The sequence below is a fragment of the Sapajus apella genome, unplaced genomic scaffold, assembly GCF_009761245.1.
Source record: "Sapajus apella isolate SASKATOON/1434 unplaced genomic scaffold, GSC_monkey_1.0 scaffold7, whole genome shotgun sequence".
In the NCBI taxonomy this organism is placed as follows: Eukaryota; Metazoa; Chordata; class Mammalia; order Primates; family Cebidae; genus Sapajus; species Sapajus apella.
Genome location: NW_022436947.1, coordinates 17,475,157 through 17,488,417, shown reverse-complemented (window position 1 = coordinate 17,488,417; position 13,261 = coordinate 17,475,157). Strand labels below are relative to the sequence as shown.

The window sequence follows — 13,261 nt, the reverse complement described above, 5'->3', positions numbered from 1 at the left end:
TTGGCCCCAAACAAAGTTGTAACTTATTTTTACTTTTTATTTTTTGAGATGGAGTTTGACTCTTGTTGCCTAGGCTGGAGTGCAATGGCACAATCTTGGCTCACTGCAACCTCCACCTCCCGGGTTCATGTCATTCTCCAGCCTCAGCCTCCCGAGTAGCTGGGATTACAGGTGCCGATCCCCATGCCTGGCTAATTTTTGTATTTTTAGTAGAGACGGGGTTTCAGTATCTTGGCCAGGCTGGTCTCGAACTCCTGACCTCAGATGATCCACCTGCCTAGGCCTCCCAAAGTGTTGGGATTACAGGTGTGAGGCACCATGCCTGGCCTAAGTTGTTACTTTTATAGCAATAATAATTTATTATTTATTTATGTCTGATGGTCAGCTCTAAATTGTTACAGAATTTATTTGGAAAGGAGTTCAACTGACTTCCTGTTAACTTCTGTGTTTACTTTTCTAGCAAGGGAAATAATTCGCTACCAGCTTTTGCTAGACATGCTTTACAAAATTTACCTGAATGAAAAGCATCAAAGACACCCAACTATGCTGGTATTTACAGAGTGACAAAAGACAGAAATTTATCAGTATCTATGGTGAAGAGGGGGAAGTAGCTAATAATTCCATCATGAGATACTACCGCAGAAATATTAATAGTTAAATAGTTAAAAGCTAATAGCTAACAAGTCTGAAAATAAGTAAAAACAATCCTATATTGTCATTATATTAGCATGACTATTATATATTATTTAAAAAAACCTTAATTGTAGGGAAATGTTTAACAGAACTCACAGATACCAGCATAGAATAAATTCTTTTTCGGAATCATGTATTTCACAGAAGGCTTACATTCTCCTATCTGGAAAGAATGAAGACCTTTATCTCTTCCTAGCAAGCAACCTTCAAACTAGGCTTGAGATTTTTACATGTCATTCCTGTGACATTTCTGTGACATAAAAAATTCAGGCGCTTTGCCTCATCTGTGAGGATTATGGCTAAGAACTTAGGTAATTTTCACTGTTTCTAGAGTTTACTAAAGAATACTATACCATAGACAGAAGCATAACTTTAAATACTGGGTCTATGTATATCCTATTGACATGCAATTTAGCAATTCAGACCTCTCTTATGACTTCCAGACTCATAACCAAATTCTACTCCATATCTATATTTGAATTAAGATTATCTCAAATTTAATATGTAAAACCAAACTCCTAATCTTCCCTTTCAAACTTTTTCTTCCTAAGTCTCCCTTTTCCAGTTGTTTAAGTCAAAAACCTTGGAGTCACCGTGCACTCTTCCCTTTATTTCTACCTTCACTTTCAAACTACCAGCAAACCCAGTGATCTCCACATTCAAAATATAACTAATATTTAACCACTTCTTGGTGCTATAAACCTGGTTCAAGCCTCCATCATTTCTTGCTTGGATCATTACTCTGCTAAAAACCCTCCAAAGGCTTTCCATCACATTCAGAATAAAAGCTACTGTCGGCCGGGCGCGGTGGCTCACGCATGTAATCCCAGTACTTTGGGAGGCCGAGGCGGGTGGATCACGAGGTCAAGAGATCGAGACCATCCTGGTCAACATGGTGAAACCCCGTCTCTACTAAAAATACAAAAAATCAGCTGGGCATGGTGGCGCATGCCTGTAATCCCAGCTACTCAGGAGGCTGAGGCAGGAGAATTGCCTGAACCCAGGACGTGGAGGTTGCGGTGAGCCGAGATTGCGCCATTGCACTCCAGCCTGGGTAACAAGAGTGAAACTCCGTCTCAAAAACAAACAAACAAACAAACAAACAAACAAACAAACAAACAAACAAAAGCTACTGTCAGGGGTCTCCAAAGACTTACTACTACTTGTATTTCATTCCTTACTACTCTTTCCCTCCCTCCCTTGCAAGCTTCCTGATCTCTTCATTGTTTCTCAACCTCACAGACTTTACATTTGCTTTTCTTTCCATTGAATACACTTTCCCCAGTTTTCCACATGGTTCACTTCCTGAACTTCTAGTCTTTCCTCAAATGTCACCTCAGTTAGGCTTTATCGTCCCATTTCAGAATGAACTTCCCTCTCAACAGTCTGTAACTCCTCATTTCCCTTTTCTATTAGATTTTGTCCTTAGTTCATGTCACCACTTAACATACTGTATGTTTTTCTAGTTTGCTTTGTTTATTGCTTGTCTCTCTCTCTTATTAGACCTAACGCATGTCCATGAAGGCAGAGATTTCTGTTGTTTTGTTAAAATTTATTATTATTCCACAGTAAATATTTATCTCCATTTCTGTAATGCAGGATAGGAATATGCCTATTTAAGGAAAACAAACATTGCTCAAGGATCTAAAGACATGCACATCCTTACAGAGAAACAAAGAAAAGGAAGATAACATTTAGTGAGCACCTACTATGTGCTAGGCAATCTGCTGATTAGTGACATACTATTTAATTCTCACATCTATCATGGGCTTTGTGAATTCTCTCAATGTAACAAATGAGAAACTGAGGCTCACAGAGATTAAATAAATCTAGTGAGATCTGACTCTAGTACATCATGTTGGAAAAGCTATTTAGCAAACCTCAAACACTCCAATCAGTAAAACCCATATGCTTGTTCTTTCTTTAAAGAAATATTCATTCATATGATGGTATGTGTATGTTTAATAATAACCTCAAAATAGGTACTGGCTTATTCAAATAACCTTTTAGAAAATGATAAAGAAAGGTTTAAGAAAAGTTAGTATTCTTTAGCAAACTCTAGAAACAGTGAAAATTATAAATTCTTAGCTCTAATCCTTGCAGATGAGGTAAAGCACCTGAATTTTTTATGTCATAGTAATATCACAGGAATGAAATCTAAAAATCTCAAGTTCTGTTTAGCAGTTGTTTGGTAGGAAGTCTTTGAGCATTTCCTGATACAGGAAACAAAACTGTCAATTTTCCCAAGGCTGTTCTTTCAATTTATGGCTATGGCTGTGGTGGTGTTGCATCTGTCAAGTTTCAGACAGACTAGTCAAAGAGGCAACAACTTTTAAGATACACCCTAGAACCCACATCACTAGTTACTCAATTAGCAGAAAGCTAGCAAAGACAGTCATAAAATTAAAAAAAAAAAACTGAACTTCAAACATTCAAATTTATTAAATACACATGCACACACACACTCTCTCTCTCTCTCTACCTGAAGAATGAATGGCTTTGCTCCTTTTCTGCATCACTTCCATTAATGCACCCACAATTCCTGAAGTGGGTGCAGGTGTTGGTGGTGTAGACTCTTGGCCATCAGACACCTTGGAAAATAAAGTTAGCAAAACTCAATAATAAATCTTTGGCAAAGAATCTTTGTCTCCAGAAAGTCTTACTTTCTTAGAATCACCTTTTAATCATAAAAGACAAAAAAGATATCAAACTAGCAAGCCCAGGACAAGATTAATTAAATTAACAAGAAACAAAGTGCTGCCTTGAAGATATTATTTAAAAATATTTCCTTTCCATCTTAATGTATAAGCCAACAATGCATTTCCAAATCTATGTTTATATTTAGATAACAAACCCTTTCTTGAATAATACTTGCTGGGTTACCTCTGTTTATTACAGCACATAAAGACTTAGATGATCAACTTTAAAGCTATTATCAAGGGAACTCATTTTATAAAAAAAAGGGTAATACTTATTTAGACTCCAGAGTTATTATGTGGAAAGTACACTAGAGATATTGAAAAACAACTGTGGAAACTTATGTTTGCCTACAAAAAAATCAGCTTTACACCTTTATGTTATATTTATACCTTCAAAATATATACTCTTTTCTCATAGTATATAATTTCTTTTTAGGAGATGAACTGAGCAGCTTTCAAAATATATCTGCCTCACTAGGCAACTAACAGTCCCTAACTTAGCTGTGCCAAAGTGCATTAAAGAAAAAAGAATTATAATTACAGATGAAATAGTATAGCTGTAACTAAATGATTACCTATGTTTTATATGTTTTTACATATATTTCAAAACTTTTATATATATTTGAAATTCTTAATCATTTCTCAAAGACAATTCAACTTTTCATTTTGATCTGTACAACTCTTCCTCTAATACTTCTTGTTCTTTCTGGACTAAACACCTTTTTTAAAAAAAATTCAAAGTGGCTCCCCCTAAGATACAGATTCAATGCTTAGTATTTTGGATTTAAATACTATGTATTAACTATTTCTTGTACAGAGGTACCACAAATGAAAAAGATAACAGTTTCAGAGCTTTGTATTTCTGCACAAGGCTCTCGAAGTACAACAGCAGTAGGGACATTTAGACTACCTTTAAGCAATGGGATAATGTAAAGCAGAGAGCACATAGCAGAGGTGAGCACATCTGATCAAACATATTTTTTGAAGTACTTACTTGAACAGGGTACTATTTGAGGTCTGAAACCAGGGAATTTAAAACATATGTGAGTACTTAATGCTTCCTACTAGCTCTTTAATCTACGTTTTATGTTAATCATATTCATCACAGAATAAACTGACGACTTAATGGAAACATAGCCATAGAAATTTCAACCACAAAATGGTCTTTATAAAAAAAATTATGAACTCAGAGTAAATGTATAACATGCCAGTGGTTCACTGATATGCACTCTATGGCTGCACTAAATGCAATCAAAAGGAAGGTGATTATTTAGGATAAAAACGGCCCCCTATCCAATATGTAAGAATAGAAAATATTTTTCTTTCTAAAAGATATTAACAGGTTTTTTTTGGGAAAGAAAGAAAGCATTGGGATTGGAGAAAGTTATGGAGAAAGTAAATAGAAAATTTAACTTTAACTTTTCAAAATAAATGATACAACTTTGTTCATTACAAATTTAAAATCACTTTATTATAGCTAAATGAGAGAAAGAAATGAAGTTGGTTGTGAAAAGGGAAAACAAAAAGTGGAAGACATAGGAATGAGAGTGACATAGGAACCAGCACAGATTCCAAGGTAAAAGCTGGGCTGTGGTCATTTTTTGTTTGTTTGTTTGTTTGAGACTGAGTCTCACTCCGTCACCTAGGCTGGAGTGCAGTGGATCTTGGCTCACTGCAACCTCCACCTCCCGGGTTCAAGCGATTCTCCTGCCTCAACCTCCCGAGTAGCTGGGACTACAGGTGTGTGCCACCATGCCGGGCTAATTTTTTGTATTTTTAGTAGGGACGGGGTTTCACCATGTTAGCCAGGATGGTCTTGATCTCCTGACCTCGTGATAGGCCCGCCTCAGCCTCCCAAAGAGCTGGGATTACAGGCATGAGCCACCACACCCAGCTGGCTGTGGTCATTTTGACATTAATTCTCCCCACTAACCACTCTTTAAAGTTTGTCAACTGCTTCTGAGAGATCTTTAGTCTGATATAAATGGGGAAAGAGAACAGAGATGATAGTTTATAGATTTATTTATCTGTCATCCTGAATATATGCAAATAAAAGATCTAAACATATTTTAAAGATCAGAGTCTTCTTAAATCTATGCTAATGTTTACATGTTTTCATTCAATTAGTGTGTTTCCTATCTATCACTCTCCTTTTAGACAAAGCTTCTGAGATCTAGAAAGTTACTTTAATCCCTACACTGGAAAATAATTTTCTATTAAAACGTCCTCTGTGATCTCCATTTACTTCACAGAAAAATCTATCGTCCATGACCTGCCTGAAGTCCTGGAGAACATGTTATAAAAGACTTCAAAGTAAGTATGTAAATGTAGACAGGTTAGGCTATAGGATGGGTAGGAGTCAGCAAACTGGAGCCCATGGGACAAATCCAGCCTGTTCTTTGACTTTTTTTTTTAAACGATCTAAAAACTAAGCTTGAATTTACATTTTAAAATGGTTCAAAGAAAATAAAAAGACTACTTTTTATATGTGAAAGTTATATAAAATTCAAATTTCAGTATCCGAATACAGTTTTATAGAACACAAGCATGTCCATTCATTTACGTACTGGCTGTGATGCTTCTGTGGTAAAACACCAGAGTGGTCATGACAAGAGGCCACATTGCCTATATAAGCCTAAATTTTTACTACCTGATCCTTTACAGAAAAGCGTTTGCTGAACTCTAAAAGATTAAATGACCTGTAAGATTAAATGGTTATCTCATCCAAATCAGATAATCCCAAATTTATTTGCCATCACTGTCAGAAATTCTGTTAAAACTCTTTCAATTTCTGTGAGTCTGATTCTCTACTAATTTAAATTTCAGAACATGAAAACATCAGAACATGATCACTGGTTTAGATTTCCTAAAGTGATCGCAATTGGTTTCAAGTAGGGCTATTTTTAATTCTCAGAGCTTAATAAGGATTTTTCTTTAAAGTACCTTTTATTAGAAAGTAAAGTCTAGAACAATGAATTGCAAACATACTATAAAATTCCATTCATATGAAGTTCCAGAATAGGCAAAACTAATCTATATTTAGATCAGTGATTGTTTATGGAAAAATTAACTGGGAAGAGGCATGAGAAAACCTTCCGGGGTGATAGAAATGTCCTACATTTGGATTTAGAGATATGGGTTACATGGCTATAGAAATGTATCAAAGCTGAACTAAAAATTTATGCATATCATTGCATGTAAAAATATTTTCAAATTTATAGTGTTAAGAGTAAATTAGCAAGAGAAAAATAAAGTATAAACTTTTCAAAAGTGTCTTTCAATAAACTACTTTAAAATTCCATTATCATAGATGATCTAAAATGGGAAAAAAAAAAAAAAAAAAAAAAAAAAGCTTACTTACAGACTTTAGTTGGATACCCTGTCGTATCTGGTCTAACAGTGCATCTCGTCCAGAGCAGGACACTGGCCGACTGTTCTGCTCCACTTTTTTTAGCTGAGCACCCTCTCTAATTTGATCTAAAAGAGCTGCTTTGTTTCCTGCAGTAGTTGGAACCTGATGGTCCCCGTCAGAAGAAAGGCCAAGGCCAGTGAGGGGCGGTGGCCCAGGTGGAGGTGGAGGTGGAGGTGGTGGGGGTGGTGCCACTGGCCCTACCCCCAACACAGATGGAGGTGGTGGTGGAGGCCCTGAAGGTGCTGAGGAGGGAAGGGCTGGAGGCGGAGGAGGGTACATCCTATTTGGCGGTGGTGGAGGGACTGCTACACTTGGCCTGGAAGGAGGCGGTGGTGGAGGTGCAGCTGTGGGAGCTCTTGAAGGCGGTGGGGGAGGAGCGCCTCTTCCCCTGGCAGGAGGAGGAGGAGGACCTGAGTTGTGCGGAGGGGGAGGGGGAGGCGGTGGCCCTCCCCTTGATGGTGGTGGAGGTGGTGGTGCTGAAATGCAAACAGAAAAAAAGAAGACATGCACTTTTCTTCTCTCAAATATCACACTGAAAAGCAATTCATTTTAACATGTGTAAAAAACAAATAATATCATAAAAGGGCCTCATCTTCACATTTTATTTTATAAAGATACCCGAGCACAGATGATCTCACAATTTTATTTGAGAATTGTCAGCCTAAAGATCACTTCCTTATTGTTTCTTAAAAAAATATGAGCTAAAATAGAACAGTTTGCTTTTTAGGAATCAGAATCAGTTCTGAAGGAGAATAAACACTTTCTACTTTACAAACTAATAATGAAAATATACCAATGAAATTAAACATTTTGTTAATCAGCATTATTTTACATTTTAATAAAAATAAATGAATGCCACCCTCTTTAAAAAGAATCAAGTACACTTAGTTTTTTTTAAATAAAATCAATTCACATTTAGAATTACATAGTGTAGCATAACTTAATAGCATTCATTCACATTAATCTGAGCTAAAGCCCAAATATAACGCTTTTCTTTCAAAATGTGAGCCTTTGTCATCTAATTTACATTTGTACTTTTATAGTATAATGTCTTAAAATAGTCGGCAATTCTAGTAATGGCACTATGGGAGGCTGGTTGCTTGGCTGAAATGCTCAATTGCTTATTCAAAAGACATGAACAGATAATTACCAAATTAACTGAGAATTTCTATATACTGCAAAATTAAAGTTATTAACAAAAATTACTATTATTCTAGTAGCAATGATATTAGCATTCTTAGCCTACAAAAGTAGAAATGTTAAGATAGAATAGGAAAACAAACTTGGCTGAGTGTGATGGCTCATGGCTGTAATCCCAGCACTTTGGGAGGCCAAAGAAGGAGGATCACTTGAGACCAAAAGTTTGAGACCAGACCAAACAGGGCAAAACTCTGTTTCTATTAAAAATATGATAATTAGTGGGGTGTGTGGTAGTGCATGTGCCTGTAATACCAGCTACTTGGATGGCTGAAGCATGAGAATCACCTGAACCCAGGAGGCGGTGGTTACAATGAGTCAAGATGGCACAACTATACTCCAGCCTGGATGACAGAGCAAGACTGTGTCTCAAAAAAAAAACTACAGAATTTGGAAATAGGTTTTTTGCAAAGTAAATTAGCATCATGCTAGTTTCAGTGGAATTAGCATTGTGTTTCCACAATACCAATTATGATCTTATGCTCATTTACATATTGGTTTCCATATGAGACTTAAGATTTTTGATGGCAGAAACCTTATCTTTACATCTAAATATCCTGAGACCAGTACTGGCATAATAATGTTTACAAACTATATGAGTCAATCAATGAATCAAAGATTAAATGAACATTGGCAGTGAAAAAGACACAAGTAAACCAAATGTCTAATTTAAAATGACAGTTAAGTTTTTTAGAAAAATGTTTTAACTGGAGTTTTTACTCAACTACAATATTGTGAGTACGCAAAAACTAGGAAGAAAAAAAGAAAGCAGTCCTAAATGAATAAGATAGGAAAAAGATGACTGTTATATTGGAAAATTTATTTTATCTGCATTTTACTGTGATAATTATTAAGACAAAACTAAAATACAAGGTGCTTTAAAAGAAATATCAAATCTTAAAAGGTTGTAAATTGTGCTCCCAGGTACACAAGAAAATTATATACTTTATCCAAGAAAAAGAATTTGCATTTCAAAATTAATAGATTTATATTATTTATATTCTGAAAATGTTTATACTACTAATTAGAAAGTAATTATATTTAAATTACTTCTTCTGAATTACAATAAAATCTGGTGGTTTACAGTATTCCTTAAATAAAACATTTAGGTAACTATAAGTTTTTACTTTAAAATAGAAAAGCTGGAAGATTTTGTATGGATTTTTTATAAATACTTAATAAACAAAATCTTACAAATTTTTTTAGTTATAATAAAATAATGTTAAGACATAGTATGATGGGCCAACCAGTTTTTCATAAACTTAAACATTCTGCTCAAGGAAGGGTTCACATGTATGAATGTACCTGTTTTCCATGAAACCGACCTCAAAAGATTAAAACAAAACCAAATAGAATGCTGAATAGAAATGTAAGTTACCTTGCCTTCGCAGTTCATTTTTAACAGCTTCAACGCCTCCTGTTTTTTCAATAAAGTCATATATAACTTTTGATGTTTCTCTGTCTTTAAGTTGTGCCTCTGAGATTCCACACATATCGAAAAGATTTTTCAATTCTGGATCCAAATTATTCAACTACAAAAGAAGGTAACTGCTAACTATAAAAATATATCTCAATTTTAAAAAAACATAATTTTAAGGCTCACCTGTGTCCTTATGAAATTATTTTACCTTTATAAACTTTTAACATTACTTACATGCTAACTAAAAGATCTTATTTAGAAAAACTGAACAGATAGATTTCCTATTTTGTTCTTTTTTGTTCCTCTGCCTTCAAAAAAGGGCATCTCATTTAGACTTCTATTAGCCTATTTGTAATTCAGACATCTCCAATGCTCATATATTCCACCTTGTCCTAAGTAAGTATGTAAAATTAGGAATAAACACAAAAAAAGTAAATTAGTTAGAAAATCTGAGAGCAAGGATCTTCCTGTAATTCCAAGCACCTTGCACAATGCCCAGCACAAAGAGGTGCTCAGTATGTTTGCAGAGTTAACATTGTAGCTATAACAAAAATAACCAAAAGGACTTTTTACTCCAATGACAAAACAAATTTCTCTTTAAAATAATTTCTCCAAACTGATTAATTTTTGCCAGCAGTTTCATAGCATTATAAAACAATGGCAAAACTGCCAAAAAGAATAGGAGAATGAAAAAACTAAATAATTCAACAACTGAATATTCAGAATTAGATTATACTCCTTTCTAGTAATTTGGTATACATTCCCCTGAAATTATTACTTAGCAGAAATGATTTTCTGCTCTTGGCTTTCAAAGCACAAGGATTTTATTTATACAGTGTATAAAGCCAAGGTACACAAAACCTTGGTCTAAGTCTTTATAGAGACTTAGCCATGAATGATATAACAATAATATGGGTTGTATATATACACAAAACACAAGCACATTCAAATAGATACTAGAAACCCCAAAACAAATAATAAAAATAAAAATCTAGGCCAATATATCTCCACATATTTAGAGTTATAATGTATATGACTTGAAAACATACTTACATCAAAGCCTGTATTTGGATCCCAACCAACATGTCCAATGTGTCTAAAGTAGAAAATAGAAAAAATTAGAAAAATAAAATTCACAAAGGGCATTATAAATACAATATATATGAAATTCAATCTATAAAGCTTTGAATTTTTGGTCTGAACTAATAGTTCTCACAAACATAACCATATTATGATAAAAACTATGTACAAGGAGTCAGAAGAACAGGATGCTAGCCCTGACTCTGCCAATAACTGAAACCTAAAATTTTTGGACAAAAATCTCTGAGCATCTATTTCCTTAACTGTCAAATTAGCATAAGAGTCCAAGCACTATACATATGAGAGGATGGGGGTTTCATAATGAGCAAATAAAATAATGCATATTGAACTTCTTGAAATATATTATATAAATACCAGAGGTTTTTACTGCCCCTAGGCAGTACATGTAGACAATTTCTAAGTGGTATTTATAGAGCAAAATGAGAAATCATTCTTATGTCCAACAATTAGCTGAAGAAACAACTTCATCAAATTTTTCTTTTCTGATAGTTGAAAAAGTAAATAAACTGTAAGGTACAACGAACGTCTATCGAGCAACTGCCTTAAAACACACGCACACAAAAATGCTAACCAAGTGCATAGCTAAAAAGGTATTCAAGTGATGAATATACGTACCCTCCCAAGAGGAAAAGAAAATCTTTTAACAAGTTAAAAATCAAGAGCAGCAATGAATATCAGAAGTGAAGATAAGAGTAAAAGAACTGTCTTACTGGAAATTGCTTGGTGTTCCTATATCTGCCTTGGTTAATCTCTTCTTTTTAGCTTTTCCTTTCTTTTTTTCTTTGGTATGGGAGATGTTGTTAACTTGTGGACCATAAAATCTATTTGTTGTGATTTCTGGATTTTTTATGTCAACTGTAGCCATGGGTAGATTAGGACCTGCAAATAAAACCAAAATAATATGAAAGGGATATAATTTAAGATAACAATTATATCTAACCACAATTTAGAATGTAAATATATTTCCTAAAGTAGGATTACTTTATTATAAATTATTTCTATTTTAAACTTGCACATTAATTTTTTCATAAAGTGCTGCCTAAATTTCTAAAACCTGTAAGTTCCTAAAGAAATTAATGTAGATGCACTATTTTAAAACAAACTTACATTTTTATAACATTAAATTTCATAAAGAACATGAACTTCCAGCTAGAATTTAAATATAATTAGTCTGATCACTTAAATTTTGATTATAATAGCCTCATACCCAACACATTGCTCAATGGTTAAGTGAAACATGTCTCAAAACAAGGATTAAAAAAGTAAAATATGTATCTACTTTGTTTTAAATTTAACAGAGAAATACAGGCTTAACTCTTTTCTTCAACTTGATTAGTCAAGAGGAAAAAGGGTACTTATACAAAATTATTACCATTTTTTCCAAAACTGGCATACTTAAGTTTAATGATATTTTCCCCACCAGTACGAATACACCTTGACTACCAGAAGTACAGAATTTAAAAACTTAAAAATGCAAACATTCTTAAAGCACTCATCTTGTGCAAGAATCAACAGTAAAAATATCAAAGGCACCTTTCCATATTATTAATAGTATCTCAGAAGTGGTACTAAATGTAGCACAAAACTTGTCTTACAATTAAAAATAAAATTCTTGATCTTAAAAGTATGAAAGTCTGTATGCAAAGCATGCAACTGAAAAATTTCTTAAAAATTCAACTAAAGGGCAACACATGTTCCTTAAAGATCCTATTTTTATATATGATTCTCTGACAAATCCTCTGATGAGACCAAGTTCCTCTGAGGTGACTACATTAACGACAACTTCCAAAATGTATGAAGTACTAACATCGTTGTGCAGAAAAGAGTTTAACACAGCACACTTGAGACTGCTCTCCTTAGAAAGGGTCACCTGCAAGGCTGGCCCTCAGCTGACCCATTTGGGAACTTGGATAGGGTTCCCACTATTCCCTGATGAGGTGGGCTTATTGTGCTTAAATTGTTTGTGCTAACAATGCAGTTTATGTTGAACATCAACTTTCCTTCTGGGAGTCTGGAATCTTGGTAACTGCAAGATAGGGGATATCTATGTAACTAGTCCCCAACAAAAACCCTGGGCACCACGTCTCAAACAAACTTTTCCTTTAGACAAGATTTCACATGTTGTCACAATTAATTATTGGAGGAATTAGGTGCAACCTCTGTTACTTCACCTTCATCCCATGTGTCTTTCCCTTTGCTGATTTTGTTTTATATTTTTTCACTGTAATAAATCTTTGCCATGAGTATAACTATATATTGATTGAGTCCTGTAAGTCCTTCAGGTGAATCACCACTTATGAGGATGGTCTTGGGGATCCCCAACATAATCAATAAATGGCAAATAGAACTCTCAAGGTTAATGTATATTAGGAGATCCTTAAACTCCAATTTGACTGTAATTCTTTAATTATGCCCCAAACCGCCAGTATATCCTACTTACTAAAATTATCTGGAAAAAAAATGTTCATTTACATGGGTAAACTGTATATAACCTATTTTTCCCCAACTCTACTATTAAAGACAAAACAGAGCTAAAACAAATTTATGAAAGCCATGTCACCTTATCAAAAAAGTAAATAATTTGGAAATTTAATATTACCAAAATTCAACTCTTACCTGTTAATAGTCAAACTCTATTTATATATAAATATAATACATAAATAATCCCAAAGTTTTATTTACAATTTCATTAAAAAATTCCATGGGAAGTTGCTGATAGTGATAAGAAATAATTTATTA

The 13,261-nt window shown here is 34.2% G+C and overlaps 1 protein-coding gene across 1 annotated transcript in view; it reads right to left on the bottom strand.

The window, feature by feature from the left end:
* Positions 1–13,261, bottom strand: part of WASL (WASP like actin nucleation promoting factor) — a 64,697-nt gene that overhangs the window by 4,189 nt on the left and 47,247 nt on the right. The window contains exons 6-10 of the mRNA XM_032276109.1: positions 11,233–11,401; positions 10,475–10,517; positions 9,380–9,533; positions 6,754–7,280; positions 3,176–3,284 (exon numbers count right to left, since the gene is read on the bottom strand). Coding sequence (XP_032132000.1) covers positions 3,176–3,284; positions 6,754–7,280; positions 9,380–9,533; positions 10,475–10,517; positions 11,233–11,401 — 1,002 coding nt within the window. The remainder of the gene's footprint in view (positions 1–3,175; positions 3,285–6,753; positions 7,281–9,379; positions 9,534–10,474; positions 10,518–11,232; positions 11,402–13,261) is intronic.